Here is a 15,849-nt window from a genome sequence, read left to right on the forward strand (position 1 = left end):
GATTTGCAAGCTTTTAAGATTGTTCAGACTATTTATAGGGGTTTATTGTCTAGCTTATTTAAACTTTGGTCTAACTAATTTAATAAAATCTACTTTAAAAAATTTGAATGGTAATGAATAAATTTTGAAAATAAAAAATAAAAAATCATTTTAAATCATTAGTATAAAAATATATCTAAAGTGATGAAATAAATTGTGAAAGAATTATTTTTTTAAAATTAAATTATTTTAACATAAGATGACGTGACTATGGATTGAATGGCCAGTATTTCTGCGTTGGGAGATGCTGAGAGGGTACATATCCAATTCATCAAAGTGTCTATATATCCTTTATTCGGATTTGGGTGGCTGATCTTGATATTATTTAGTATAACCATTTTTTAAACGCATTGTAGACACTTGGCAGGGTTCAATAATAACTTTGTACTAACAATTGGAACTAATTTGTGCAATACAGATCTTTTACAATAATAAAATTGAACGGGAATGATTGGCTTAAATGGTTGGACCGGGAATAGGTCTAGCATCCAGTCCAACAATGGAGGTAAAACTAGGAACTAGTCTGAAGGGGCAAAAAGCCCAGAAAAACTATATTTTATGCATTCACACATTATAAGCACCGAAAATGAGAAAGATAACCTGGTGGAGAAATGTGCAAGAATTGTAAATTTTAAAATAATTATATACATTATTACATTGTATAAATATCACACTTCATAAATATTTTATTCTTATTTTTTAAATAGTAAACCATTTATTATTTTTCTCTCTGTTTTTTTTTTGAATACCAATAATAATATTTTTGCTAAATTGAAAAGAAGGTAACATCTAACCTTCTTGCTTTCCAATTTTTATTTTCTAATAAAATGCAATGTAATAATAAAAAATAAAAAATATTTAAAACTCATTTTATAAATTTATCTTTTAAAAATAATATTTTATAGAATATTACTTCTAATCTTATTTGTAAAACTTGTTTATAGTATATTAAAAGAAAGTTTAAAATTTTAAAAAATATACTTAATTACTCCTTTTGATCCAAAATATAAGTAATTTTAAACAATAATTCACATATCAATAAAATTCTTATTATTATAAAAATATTTTTTTACCATTAATTTCAATTTATGATGAATGAAAAGAACTTACAGGCATAATAATCTAAATTAAAGGGGTAAAATAGAATTTTTAAAAAGGTAAAGTAGCAAATTTAGTCATGTAATATTTTTTGAGAAGCATCTAGTCGTTTAAACTATCAGATGATACAAAATAAATCATGAACTTTAAACATGGAGCATCTAATAGCCTACTGTTAACTTCAACTGACGGACGTTATGCGGGGCCCATAATGACACGTGGCTTGATACAAGCACAACACTTCAACATGATAAATGTGCAAATTTAGCCACGAATTATTTTTCAAAAAACACTGGGTAGCCTCTATTATAATAAAAGTATAAAACAGATCATCCAACATCTTTTCCTCAATTTTGACCAAATACCATTTATTTTCATACTTATAAGGCCCACAAAGCAGTAATCTCTCTAATTTCCTTGCCTTGATTCTTAGTATCAATTCAAGAAGAAGAGGTTTAAAGAGTTTTCATCTGAAGACATTCATAAAAATGATGCTAATGAAATAGAAGCTTGATTTTATTATACATGAGAGTCTTGATTCTAATTTAATTTAATCATGAATTATTTTTTCTACTTTGTTAGCGTTGTCTTTGTGAATGTTTTCAGATAAGAACTCTTTGAACCTCTTTTTTTAAAGATGAGATTGAAAATGAAAGTAAGAAGACTGGAGAGATTAATGCATTTTGGGCCTTATAAGTATAAAAATGAAGGTATTTTGGTCAAATTGAGGGGAAGGTGTTAGATGGTCATTTTTTTATAGTAGATGCTAACCAGTGCTCTTCGAAAAATAATTTGTGGCTAAATTTACACCTTTACCATGCTGATGTGTTGTGCTTGTGTCGTGCCATTTGTCATTATGGGTCTCACATAACGTCCACCAGTTGAAGTTAATGGCAAGCTACTAAATGTTCTATTTTTTAAAATTCATGATTTCTTTGTACCATCTGATAGCTTAAGCTACCAGATACTCCTCAAAATATAGTATATGGCCAAATTTACACCTTTACCTTTTTTTTAAAAAAAATACTAAGTTACTTATATTTTAAATCAAGATTAGTTAAGAAAAAAAAGATTATATTTTAAATTACAGGAAATATGTTTTTTTTTTGTGTCACTCTCTAAATTCATGATTGCAGAAAATTTAAATTAGAATTTTGTGCAAACTCAACAGTATCATTTGGTGGTCTTGGGAACAAATAAGGAAGCTTGGCTCCATCGACAAATTTTTGAAATTTTACATTTAATCCTCTGACATTTTTTTGGCCACCACATTCCTTTGACATTATTATTAGGAAAATAATTTTTCTACTCAACAAAAAAAACCTCAGTTAAAATTAATATCTGAAATTTTATTTCATAAATCAATACTCATGCAAATTTTAAAGGGAAAATTACACCCAAACATTATTATATAAGAGAATTTATTACCAAAAGATTTTATAAAATTCATGAAATTATTCCAAATCCCAAATATTGTGCATTTATAATTTCACTAAAGGCATTTACAATTAAACAATAAACATTTATACCCTTAGTCAAGTTGTAAATTCGAAAGATTTAATATTTTATTTGTGAATTTTATAAAATTTTTTAATAATAAATTCTCTTATGCGAGACCGAATGTAATTTTTTCAATTTTAAATGTTAACTTTAATTGATATAATATTGTTTAGTTAATGAATCATCAATATAAAAGTTATAATAAATTATATAAGTTATAAACAGTGCTGCACAATAATTATGAATATTCACCAAGTATAGCATTCATTTTTCATATTTATGCACCAAAATTATGATTAATCATATGATCATGCAATTTTCAAATGTTAATTTTGATTTATATAATATCAACTATACTTTTTTGGATATTTAGTAAGGAGGGTGATACATTTTTACATGTACGCATCAAAATTATAATGAACCTATAATTCAAACTTCAATGAGATTCCATATAATTTTGAATTTTTCTCAAAAATTATATGGCACCATCATGGACCGACTTTTAAGGATAAAAAAAGTAATTGGTCACTCGTTCAACATTTGCTGGAATCAAACCAAAGTATTGACACAATTGCACCAAATATATATATATATATATATATATTGGGACCGTAAAAATTGTGTAGCAAACAAATGGTAAAATTCTCATATCCAACCATGTCTACCATCTCTCTATATGATATGATTATATCCAAACACTAGGGTTAGAATTCCTAACCTGAAACTTGCCACCATAGGAAATGGATGTAACCAAATGTTCCCTATGAATAAAAAATCTCACCCAAAAAGTCACACACACAGCTACAAAATTCCCAGATAAAATAAGGCCACAATCTATCGCTTCTTTTTAATTGAGCTTCTCCTTTCAGCCTCTTTTTCAGCAACCAGAACACAGAACTCATAACCCAGCATTTCATGCATATCAAGATTCAAAGAAAGGCTGAGATTAACCGTTTCCTTGATAATTTCCAAAGTCATATTGAACCCCAAATTGGATAATACTCTAACAGCATTAGCAGTCCTGCATATGTATTTTCTTGTCTCTAATGCCGTAAAATTTTGCTCCTGCCCTTCAGATTGGTTCGCTTGATCGTCTATCATATCGTCTTTGGCTTCAACGTGTTCCCCCACCCATATGAATCCATTACAACCAAGTATCAAATCAATGCCATACTGCTCTATATGATGGATATGCTGCTTCTGCTTCTTCACTAAGTAAGGAGTGACAGTAAGCAGTTGACCTCTCTTAAGCTGACATGCAATGAAAAGCCGTGATAAGTCATGGAGTGATGCTTCAAAACGCAAACTCAACAAATTTCCAGCAATAAGAACATAAGGTGCATTGTTATATGACTGTGAACAACATGTACTTACACCCCCGTGTTTTTGTTTAGTTTTGTGACAGGTTGTTTTCATACACTTGAGGTATAAACAGGCCCTTTGAAGAAACGTGTTTTTATTTCTACAAGCAACAGAGCATGAATCACAAAGCATTTCCACAACTCAATGTTTCCTACTTCCTCAAATTGATTATTTCTTTTGTTTTTCTTTTTCCAGAGGCAACAAAAATCAAACCAAACAGGTATACATTTCTGTCTTTAATGTTCAAAATAAAATCAAAAACTACATACTTTCCCATATTTCTGACTTCTTGCTTGAAGGTGTAAACCATCATGCTGGAAACCACGAACTTCAGCCTAAGGCAAAAATATAACATAAAATAAATTGTTGTCTTTTCATCCGATTCAAAAAAAATTAAATTGTGTAAGATATAATTTTACTTACACAAACAACATCATTCTCTTCAAAAATACTACGCATGTTGAGTTCATCCAGAGCAGTCCGTCGTCTCTAGAAGAGTACACAATAGTCTGACTGAGGTCTCTTTCAAATTTTACATATTTTCTACTTAAGTATTTACATTTCATAAACTTACAAATATTTTTCTGATAAAGAATTACAAGAGATTCCAAAAGGAAGTTATGAAGTACCTGGATGCCATCAGGCAAATTCATAGAAGAAAGCATCAAAGTGGCATCTTGACTGTAATTTATCTCCAATTTCCAACGCTTTTGGGAAACCTACACAAAAATTAATGAAGAAGAAGCCAAAAGAAAACAAGAAGTGCTTTCTGATAAAATTGTGGAAGTCTCACAAATTACAGATTCTAACCACAATTGTGTTGAACCAGCCTACTGTCTTAGCTTAAATAGGAATTATGTCAAAATAGATCAGCATAATCATAACCTCTCGAGCACTTTCACTGTCATTACTAACTTTCAAATGTCACACAATGTTTCACATGGTCAAAAAGCCTCCCTCGTCAACAAGTATACCTCAAATTCATATCAAACACAAAGGATTTAACTTTAAACAAAACTGAAGGAGTAGTCCACAATAGAAAAGAGTAATTTCTGTACCTCAATAACACGCCCTACCACAATGTCTCCAACCTCAGGTTTGTACCTATGAACATTTAATTCCATCATCCAAAGGGGAAAAAAGGAATACAATAACATCTTTTGTTAATGCAAATTCTACGTCCCCAATAAAATTGAACATACCTGGAGCGTAATGCGCGGACATACACAAGCTTGTTAACGCGCTCGACCACGCCGCATACAGTGGCAACAACTTCGCCTTTGAGGTCAGTGGTACCATGTCCCCTGGAGTACAGAAGAAGAAACAGACATAAACGTACATCGAATGTCTTCGAAGGCAAATGTATAGCATTGTTACATCAAAGAAAAAATCTGTGAAAGCCCAATTGAGAGGACAAAGAAGATACTTGAGAAAGCCATCTTCGTGGTTAACCGATATGGAATCAGCTATGGTGACAGAAGCATCAGAATTGACCTTGGAAGATAGAGACTCGAGCTGTTGCAGAGCTTTCTGCAATCGAACCTTCTGAGTTTGGCTCAACGGTAGCTGTAACCCTCTCATCTCCCTTCACAAAATTGGAAGAACGCAAAGCTAACCTTGCACCAGGACCTACGGGCCAAGGGACAGTCTAACGAAGTTAAAACCCTAAACCCTGATATTTCACCTTCAATCTGGCCATCGCAGTTCGCACCCGCCATTGAAGTCTGATATTATTATCATCATCATCATTCATTATCATTTTTTATAACATTATTATTATTATTTTTTCAGTCAAATATTATATTGGGTTTTATTAGATTTTTTATATTCTAGTTTTTCTATATATCTTAAAATTAAAAAAATTTATCTATTTTTTTATTACATCTGTCCTAAATTATAAGATAACTTTAGAGGTATTTTATTATTCTAAAATATAATACAATTTGGTAAAATTAAAATTTCATTAATCATGCTTTTATGATATTATCTTTTTAAGAGGAGAGAGATTTGGAATAATTATAATCAAGCTTTGAGATGATTTGGGCCACGTGGGCCTAGATTTAAGGAGTAATTTGAATTGGCCTATATAAATGGTTTAAATTTAAGTGATTAATTTACGATTCACGAACTACAGAAGAAAGAAAGAAAGAAAGAGTGAAAATAGAAAAGGGCAATAGGAGATTGAGTTTTGGTTTGCTAGGGCATACTTTTAAGGTCAATCTAGAGAGACTTAAGCTTCCACACTTAAGGTAAACATCTTCCTTCATTTCCTTCTTTTCTTCCGCATGTTTTCAGCTTGGGTTTCTCTATGGAGATATTGATTTTGGATCTTGAGGGTCATGGATTCGAACCCAATAGCCCTAAAGGGACTGATGGGAGATATTTAACCTATCTAAACCTAGTTTTGAAAATTTTATAAGGTTATGATTTGGGTTTAAAGTTTTGGAAAAACGCTAGCCACTTTAAGAGAAATTATGGGTTATTGGATGATGTATTAGTTGTTATTTAAGCTAATGAGAGTTAAATAAAATTAATGAAAGTTAATAAACTCATTAGTTGTGAAGTTGAGTTTGTGACTAGGAAGTTAAAGTTATAAAAGTGTGGAGTTTGAAAGTTGTATATAGTATTTAAGTTGATAATTAGTGATAATGGTTATTGTTGATTATAGATTAGTCTTGTCACGTGTTGTTTGAGCTCATTGCAAACTCGAGAAACAAATGGTTTAGGGTAACCTTTAAGTTCTTAGAGGTTTGAAATAATTAGGAGAAACTTTATGTTATGCTATTGTTTGTTAAATTAGTTATGGATGATTTTGTACTTAACAAATATGCTTTTCAAGCTTAGTTTGATGTGTTTATAATTTTAGAAAACAATATGTAAGTGTAGCCTCTCTTTATCAAATAAAACAAGTTCACTTTTGATGAAAATTATTATAATATGAAAATCAAGAAATGAATTGCTTTTAGGAAATATGAGATTTTGAGATAATATATGCATTCTTATGATAGTTTAATATGAGATGTAAATTTGTATGGTGATGCTTTATATATGGTTGTATGATCATATATTGTGTAGGAGGTTGCCCTAGGAGGAGGAGCACTTTATCTTTTACTTAGAATATAACCAACACCATTGGTGGCCTTGATGATTGGTTTTATGTTTGAGTTTTCCTAAATCTCACTTAGAAATAGGTGTAAACATAGGTTTTCTAAACTCTATCCTTAACCTCACCCTAGATTGGGTGAATTGTGCGACTTGTGACACCTTAATGAATTCGAGAAATTGGGAGAATCTATGGTTCGAGAATGAGTATAGCACCTTTGACATGATAACTCTTCATGATTAGTGAATTTGGGTTAATCCATTAACAAGGACTTAGTCTTATCAAATTTATCAGCCTACAAATTTTAGTCAAAATATATGGAGGAGATAAAGAGTTGTTAATCATGCATTTGTAACATCATGCGATGTGATGTGATATTGTGATTTTATGTGACTTGATATTGTACTAAATTTTGGAATGATTCTTTTTAGTCTACTTTGCATACCTTAATTGATTTAACTTACATTTGTGTGATTTAAAGTTTTTCTTGGTTACTAAGTTGTACTCACCCTTATTCTACATATTATAAGCTCTAGCTTAGGCTCTAGCTTCAGGAAAATTAAGGAGAAGGCACTTGAGACATAGGAATTTGTGATTCCTACTATATGTCTATTCCTTTTATTTTATATTTGTGTAACTAATAATGATATATTGTCAACTATGTAACATTCTAAATTTTCTCATTAGTAATTATCAATGTTTTCAAGGGTAATTTGATCGATTTAGATGAATTTTTGATTCAGCGAGATTTATGGGAGTCTAATATGGTTTTTGAATCCTTGGACAGCCTTAGAAGAGAGCTAGGTCGATGTTCAAGCAAGCTATGGCACGAAAGGGAGTTTGAAATTTTGTAGAATTTTCTGTGCCACACATCGTGGCGAGCATGTCAACGCGCCGTGGCGCATGTGCAAAATCTGTACTTATCAGATCACAAATCAGACTCAAAAAATAAAAGAGAGAAAGAAGAAACTCAAAAGTAGCGATGAAGGGAGACTTGTGGCTGCTAAAGCTTGCTTCCAACGTAATTTTGGAGGCCTTTCAAGCTTCATATACATTGGGTAAGCCTTCTTTTCTTCTCCCTCTCCCTTTTTTATGCAAAATCTGGATTAGTGGGGCAATGAGGGCTTTGATTTCGGTTTCCTTGAGTTTAGACCGAACCCATTGATTTATTTAAGGTCTTGAGGAGTTAAATCAAGCCTCTAACCCTAAGTTTATGAGCTTTGTGGTGGTTGAAAATTTTTGGTAAAGGTTTGAACAAACCTTAAGTATAATTTGAGAGTTTTGAGACAATTTGAGACATTAGTTAGCGAATTTGGTGTGTTGGGATGTTTAATAGAATGGTTAGAGTGTTTGGGAATAGTTGATATTGTTAGAAAAGGAATTTGAGTATTTTAGACACTTAAAACCTAGAGAATTTAGAGTTATCCGGAGTGACAATTGATAATTGACACTTGATTGTGTAGATTGAGCGTTGCTCGAGCTATATTGTATGTATAGAACATGTGGAGCTAAAGTTGAATCACGGCAATCCTTTTGTGTATGATAAAGGGTTGAGATAACGGAATAATTTACACTGATTAATTATATTGCTTAATTATTTTTGAGTAGATATGTGGATTTGAACTTGAGATTTAATAACCTTGCATATTGCGAAATGTGATTTTATGCATGAAAATCTATTTTTACAAATGATAAGTATGATGAAAGTTATAAATAAATGAGTTGAGAAATTTAAAATATTTATGTGATATATATGTTGAGTGAGGACATAATCATGTTGGGGGTGAGAGTTCACCCGTAGTAAGGAGTAGTGAAAGTCCATATGACATATACCTCCTTAGTGTCTAATGAGGTATAGTGCTGAATATTTTCTCTTTAGTATCCATGCAGGATATGGTGTTAGAGAGTAATGCTCCTTAGCATCAATGATGCGGTGTTAGAGTAATGACACCCCAATTCATGTGCGATAGGGGGAAACCGTAGTTTGGAAGTAGGATAGGACATCTTTGGCTAGGTGGTCCTATTACTGAAGGTAAGCTTGGATCATTGTGAATGTGCACTTGGTCTAGGAGCCTATGTTTTGGTCGGGGTGATATAGAGGCTCGAATAGTAGAATGATTGTGCTAGTGAAAAAAGATTTATATTGATGAAGAGAATATGTGGTGATATGCTAAATGTATATTTTGAAATTCCATAGTTTTACTCTCTTATGATTGTGCATGTTAATTAATAATAGTGAATTATTTTATTACTGAGATGTTTATCTCACGCCGTAGTTATAGTTTACAGGTGAGGGCTTCGGTAGGGGCAAAGGAAAGGAAGAGGCAATAGAAGAGTGAATATTGTCACTATATATTGCTAGTTTAGGAACACAACATATTTTGGATATCATTTGTATGAAATTATGATAAGTGTGTATATTTTGGTCCAAGATCGATGTTGTGAATTAAGTGTGTGTGCTTGGCCAAGTTACACTTACATGTGATATATATATTTCAAGTGTTTTGTGTGCCAAAATGATCAATTGATTTGTGTGTTGAATTTTATCCGCTCCATTGTGTTATTGTCAAATGGAGATTTGGTGATCATTTTAAACGTGATTGCTTAATTGTGAGATGTGAATGAATTGTTATGTTGCGTGTGATCCATTTGAGGTGGTCAAAGTGTCTCTAGGGCTAATGACATTTAGCATTGTGAGTTGGACACTCTTGAGGTGTGTTTTGAAGTGAAAATGAACCATTTAAAATTTAAGTGTCCATCTTTTAAAAGAATGATTATTTGATTGTAAAATTAAGGCTTTTAGCTAGGGGGCTCAACGAGCTTCGTGTGAACACTTAAACCGCTCAAATTGAACATTGGATGGTGAAAAGGCGCGCTCCAAAAGTTTAGAGGGCTGTCATGATAGTGGGTGCATGCCGTGGTGCGTAGTTGTTGCGCCGCGGTGCAAGAGGCCTTTGAGGGACTTGTCCCTCTATGCTATCTGCCGCGGTGGACAGAGCAAAATTTGCATAAGAATGGCATTTTTAGCCTAATTTTGACGTGGTTTGTTTTCCATGCTTTTGCACTTATTCTAAATTTTTAACCACAGTTTGAGTTCAAATAATATTTTAAAAAGGATTTTCTTGGAATCTCAATATTTTAAACTAATTATCTTTAAACTCTTGAGTTATGGTAACTTCTTTAAAAGATTTTATTTAATTCTATTTAATACAACGATGTGTGAGTGTTGTCTTGATATGTCAAGGCAGATATTACAAATTAGGACAATTATTTTAATTTACTTGCACCAATGCATATGATTTGTGATGAGTGATTGTATTTAGCATCCTAGCCTTATGGTATGTGACGCTAAAGGTAGTCAGGTCCTAAATACTGATGCCAATAGGTCTATGATTACTTTTGATGGCTATAAAAGGTTTGATTACTACTACATTTATGCTACCTTGCCTTCCCTATGGCTTTTGTTGAAATTGGGGTTAAGAAGTAAAAATGAGTTATAAGCTGAATATTTATAATGTGATGCATTGTATAAGTTGTCATACATCCCAAGAATTTGGTTTAGATCGTTTTGGATTTTAGCACTTGGAACACCTTGAAAGTATTTAAGTGTAAAAAATAATTGATTTTGATTCCAGGTGTCCAACTTTTTAATATGATAAACTTTTGAAACAAAAACAGTGCCAATAGCTAATTTATTATTTAAGCTTTCTATAGACTCATAAATCACTCTAATTGGATGTTAGAAAGAGGTCCAAGGCTTGGCAGAAATTCACCCCCTTTGCCGTGCATTTGACACAGAAGGGGTCTCATCACGGCTCATGGTCGCGCTGGCCACGGTGAACAGCCATAGCCTCATCAGCAATGGCTAGTTATCTTAATATCAGCCAATGACTTACGGGACTTGATTTGTATTTCAAAATTTCTTGAGACTTTACAAGGATAAAATGATCCCTCTTGGACTTATTTGTCACTCTCCCTTTGTATTCAAGCCAGTAAAAAGAACACGTTAGAAATATGAATGTCTAACGTTCTAGCATGAAATATCAATTTTTGAATCTTTTTATAATTCAACAATATAAATCAAAGAGAACACAGACTAAAGAGTGGAAGTAACACTAAGAAAACTAGTAGGGTAACAGCAACGATATATATATATATATATATTTGACAACACAAGAATGATATTCAAAACGTAGTAATCACTCATGAAAGAAAAACGATCGGACTATAAACCATCAAAACCATCGCTGCTTGTAAAATGTAAATCACTTGCACAACAACAAAATATCAGAAACTTGTAATCTTTGTTCTGCCGAATATCCATGGAAGGATCTCTTCACAATTATAATCCATGTGTAAGCTGCTGCACTTCTAGCTGACCAGATAATGAACCTTGAAGAATGACTTGGGGGACTCTAAATAGCAGTACACAACCACCAAACCAAATTCATAACAAAGACATGTAAACAGATCAGAAATGGATCCCAAATGAATAACATGTCTAACATATTTACATGTCTCTTTATGATGATGATACTTCTTATGCTACTTATTTTTATTGTAAATGGGATCAACATGTCTCTTTATGATGATGATGATGCTTCTTGTGCTACTTATTTTATTGTAAATGGGTTCTGCCTGACAGTTTAGAACAACGGCTAATTATTCCGAGGGAATTCAAACAAAGAGCAATCATAGCCCTCCGCAAGACGTAGGGCTTGGAATGCCCTGCAAGAACATGCCCTCGCTGAAGAATCGGTTGAGAAATGTCCTAACACAGCGATGGTAGCCGTGCTACTTCCAAACTTCTGAATCCCCCTGGAAATCATACAGGTGTGGCTTGCCTCTACAACTACTATTACATCTCCACCTAACAGTGGTGAAATGGTTTCTGCTATCTGTCTAGTGAGTCTTTCCTGAACTTGAAGCTTGAAACCATAAAAATGTACTATTGACTGCAAAAGGGATTTTCCGATGGTGTTAAATCCTTCTGAGCCGAGATATCCAATATGAACAACACCGTGAAATGGAAGTAAATGATGCTCACACTGAGACCAAAAGGGCAAGTTCATCTCAGAGCACATTTGCTTCTCATTCAAGTTAACCTTCCCATTGACGTTTGAAGAATTCATCCCATTACCAAGGAAACCATGCAGCCTCATCTCCATGTTGCTATTCTGGAAGTTCATCAACCATTTCACAAATCGACTCGGAGTCCCTGTAAGCTCCTTCCTTAATGGATCTTCTCCCAAAGATTTGAGAATCGACACTACTGCAGTGATAGTCACTGAGTTGACCGCTTCAATTTTGGAGGAAGCTTCAGTAGAAAGGGAAGACAGAGAAGGACACCAGCACTGATCAGATGATCCTCTAAACTGTATTTTTTCCCTATCAACGCCTCTAAATTTAAGGAGGTTAAAGAAATCAGCCCATAAATCTGCAGTCTTGTTCTCAAAAACCCCTGAACCTGAGGAAACAAGTATCTTCACCCATCCTCGGTGTTTAGAGTCAAGAAGAACTGATTCTATGTTTGGAAAGTGAATATGGGAACACTGGAGTACAACAGCGACACCGGCAGGCTTTATTTCCTGATGCAAAGCAAAACAGATCTCATCTGCTAGACGCTGAGGCTCTTGGAGTCGTTTTGCAAAAACATCAGTCGCACGGGAGAGCTTGCTTAAACCAACAACCCTATGACCAGAAGAGATATAACCCACATGACACTTGACTTGGAATGGAAGCAAGCAGGACTCACAGTAAGAAAAATGGTCGAGATCTCGAACAAGCACAAGTCCGCCTGCTCCCCCTGCATGTCCAACTCTATCATCCAGACCAGCTTCAGGAAATAGAGCACCCTGAACAATTTCCTTCACCTTTTGTCTGTAACCTGAAGGAAGATCGGAATCCTTAAATTGAATGTTTATTACTTAAGGAAAATAGGATAGTGTTAGACTTGAAAAAAAAAAAAGGGTCATTTGGACATTACTGAAGCTAGATAATGCATGGACCAAGGCCAAGCATTTCCACAAAGATACCTAAAATGTACTAAACAAAGAAGGAAAACATGTCAAACCCCATAACATCAAATTACTGTGAGATCTCGGAAATGGCTCTGCAATTCAGAAATTAACATTGAAGGAAAACCTCCTCATAAATGATAATTACTAATGACAAAAAGTAAAAAAAGAGCTTTGAGAGCAAGCCACATATACCATATTATATCAAAGTGAACCACAAAACTATTAGATACAAAAGAGAGAACTTCACTCTTCCTGCCGTATCACCAAGAATACAGAAAGGAGGAAACATAAAATGACTCTACTAACAACTTTATTAGGATTTAACACAAGCTGACTTATTTCCTCAAAACAAATAAACAAACAGATAATGTGATTAGGGGAAAATATCCTTAACCTCCTATCTGATGCAGCTTCATGATTTAAATATAGAAGTAATTGATCATGAAACTTAGAGCAGACCCCAATAATAAATTATCACTAATTTTTTAGGTGAGATTGAAGATGAAATACATACTCCAAGTAATGTGAAAGTATGGCTCCCTAAAGTAAGAGCAAACACTTAATTAAAAGTTAGAACACAATGCTGCAGAATTGAGCTGGGCTATTAAGATAACAATGCAAGCCATAGCCTATAAACAATTCAAATTCATATAAGTAATTCTCTGACACCACAGAATGCCATGAAACAGCAGCACACCAGAATCAACCAATATCAAACGCCACTGTATGGAACTGAGGAATGCTCAAAAAAAAAAAGATTCAAGTTTGAGGTAATAAGGAACAAATTTGAAAATTTATAACTTATAATCAGGAATTTTTGAGAAAATGAAGAAAATGAGAAAGGTGGGTCCCACAGTGTTGGAATCGTGAGGTGAGTTCCACCAACTTTACAGCTCACAGAGAATGAGTCCAGGTCATATTCATATGAGCTCGACTAGTTTACTAAAAAAGTAAAACTGGGGGAAACTGGGATCCAAAAAATGAGGATCATTCCTATTCATAAATATAAACCATTTCTTGTTCAAAATTTCAAATGAACATGAGTAACGTGAAGGAATCAGCTTCTGCACTGCACTGCGGAACAGAGAAGGCAAGAGAGGACTTGGGTAAGTTCAGCTAACCACAAAAAATGGCTTGACATCCAAATCATAACACCAGGCCAAAAGAAATTCTTTCGCTTCAAAAATAATTTAAAGCACAGATGAGCGGTATAACAGCCGTCACTAGGCAGAAGCTTGGAACAGCAAGCAAGTATTAAAACGAGAAATTCTACTTATAGAAGACAATGATGGTGAAAGTAAAAGTTGTTATAAGATAGTTTCAAATGATTATTCAAGGAAATTAAGATGTTGACCTGTCAACAACCTATTGTTCAGAAAACAGAAAAGTTGTTAACAACCTTTCTAAGGTATAAATCCTAGACGTCACGGCGAAATGCTAAAAGAAGCCTTGTTAAGAGGATAACAGCAATAACACCTAACAGCAAAAACAAACTTCCTCAAAAGATCTGAGTCTTCCAAGCTATAACAAAACGAAAAGAGGTAAAAAAAAAAAATTGTATAGACCACTTTTTATCACTCTTTCCAAACAAATAATTATCTCTTTTACCTTTGCATTCCTCTACAGAAGTAGGGGACAAGTCGCTTTACGGAGATTTTGTTGGGCGCTGAGAATGAAATCACATCTAACACGGCATAAAGTAAGATAACAGCCAATACCAAAGAAGTTTAAGATAGATAGTAGTTGCTAGTTACCTCTGGTTCCTTCACAAAGGGCCTTGGCAACACGAAGTGGTGTCTTTCTGATGCCTTCCCTGTTTATATCTTCCCCGAGACCAAGCAACAGAACTTTCACAGCATCTTCAATGGCAGTTGTGTTCGCCTCCTCTAAACCCAATTCAGCACAACTAGTACTCACAACATTCTCAAGCTCAACATTGAAATGTCCCTCGTCCAAGCAGCCCATTGAAGACCACAAGCGCCAATCCCCAAATACAACCAAATCAACCACCTCCACACCAACCGAATCCCAACAAATTAAATAGAAACTTAGGTAATAAATCTAGATACGACTTGACGGGTAACAGAAAAACAACCGAAAACGAATCAAAAATCTCAGCACGCGAGAGGATAAAAAAACAAATCTCGGGTCCAATAAGCAGGAAAAAATATAAAACGAAGAGGAACGAGAACGAGGTGGAAATGGTATCAAAGTAGAACCACAACCAGAAACGAGAAAGATAACAGGGTTGATAGGAGCAGCTGCGAAACCACAGAGAAAGGGTTGATGTGGAAATGAGTGGATCGTCGTTTAGGAGGAAGATGCGACCAGAAGGAGAATGGGGACCCACAGAGGAGGAAGAGAAAGAAAGAATAGGAAAGTTATCGTTTCTCGCAGGACTGACCCAAAAACACCTTTGTTTTCGCTTGACCCTCGTTATTGCAGAGAGACACACAAGCACACACATATCTCTCTCTATATATACAAGTCCATGGAGGCGGTGGGGTCGCATTCACAGGGTTGGTGGCGGCCAACTGATGCTGAGAACTGCAGCATTTGCACTTGCGTTGCACCGAAATCAATTTTACCCCCCCAGGCGCGAGTAGTTCGTTCCTTCTCTTTTGATATGAAAATTGCTTTCCGACACCAAAATTTCATTTGGAAGAAGTAACAACAAACCTTATTTGAGAATCAACTATAAAATTTTTGGGGGTTGTCATAATGTCA

At 34.0% G+C, this 15,849-nt stretch overlaps 2 protein-coding genes across 2 annotated transcripts; both read right to left on the reverse strand.

Moving 5' to 3' along the window:
* Positions 1-3,255: 3,255 nt before the first annotated feature.
* LOC129291340 (exosome complex component RRP4 homolog) lies at positions 3,256-5,721 on the reverse strand. Its single transcript, XM_054928633.1, has 7 exons — positions 5,426-5,721; positions 5,202-5,303; positions 5,058-5,103; positions 4,629-4,718; positions 4,423-4,488; positions 4,269-4,334; positions 3,256-3,888 (listed from the first exon to the last, which is right to left on the reverse strand). Exons 1-7 carry the CDS (start codon positions 5,578-5,580, stop codon positions 3,472-3,474), a joined length of 942 nt encoding a protein of 313 aa, XP_054784608.1. The 5' UTR covers positions 5,581-5,721; the 3' UTR covers positions 3,256-3,471.
* Positions 5,722-11,281: 5,560 nt separating this feature from the next.
* LOC129291258 (GTP cyclohydrolase 1) lies at positions 11,282-15,617 on the reverse strand. Its single transcript, XM_054928530.1, has 2 exons — positions 14,877-15,617; positions 11,282-12,989 (listed from the first exon to the last, which is right to left on the reverse strand). Exons 1-2 carry the CDS (start codon positions 15,085-15,087, stop codon positions 11,761-11,763), a joined length of 1,440 nt encoding a protein of 479 aa, XP_054784505.1. The 5' UTR covers positions 15,088-15,617; the 3' UTR covers positions 11,282-11,760.
* Positions 15,618-15,849: the final 232 nt, after the last annotated feature.

Source organism: Prosopis cineraria, unplaced genomic scaffold (assembly GCF_029017545.1).
Source record: "Prosopis cineraria cultivar Desert tree isolate PC_DT_omini unplaced genomic scaffold, ASM2901754v1 PC13, whole genome shotgun sequence".
In the NCBI taxonomy this organism is placed as follows: domain Eukaryota; kingdom Viridiplantae; phylum Streptophyta; class Magnoliopsida; order Fabales; family Fabaceae; genus Prosopis; species Prosopis cineraria.

Bases quoted from the DNA above. Each gene is read 5' to 3' on its own strand.
- LOC129291258 (XM_054928530.1), bottom strand. From the start codon at position 15,087: ATGGGCTGCTTGGACGAGGGACATTTCAATGTTGAGCTTGAGAATGTT. The intron at 12,990-14,876 runs GTAACTAGCAAC...ATCTTCCTTCAG, and splicing joins CCTTTGTGAAGGAACCAGAG to GTTACAGACAAAAGGTGAAG.
- LOC129291340 (XM_054928633.1), bottom strand. From the start codon at position 5,580: ATGAGAGGGTTACAGCTACCGTTGAGCCAAACTCAGAAGGTTCGATTG. The intron at 5,104-5,201 runs GTATGTTCAATT...AAATGTTCATAG, and splicing joins GTCCGCGCATTACGCTCCAG to GTACAAACCTGAGGTTGGAG. The intron at 4,335-4,422 runs GTAAGTAAAATT...TTTTTGCCTTAG, and splicing joins AAGAGAATGATGTTGTTTGT to GCTGAAGTTCGTGGTTTCCA.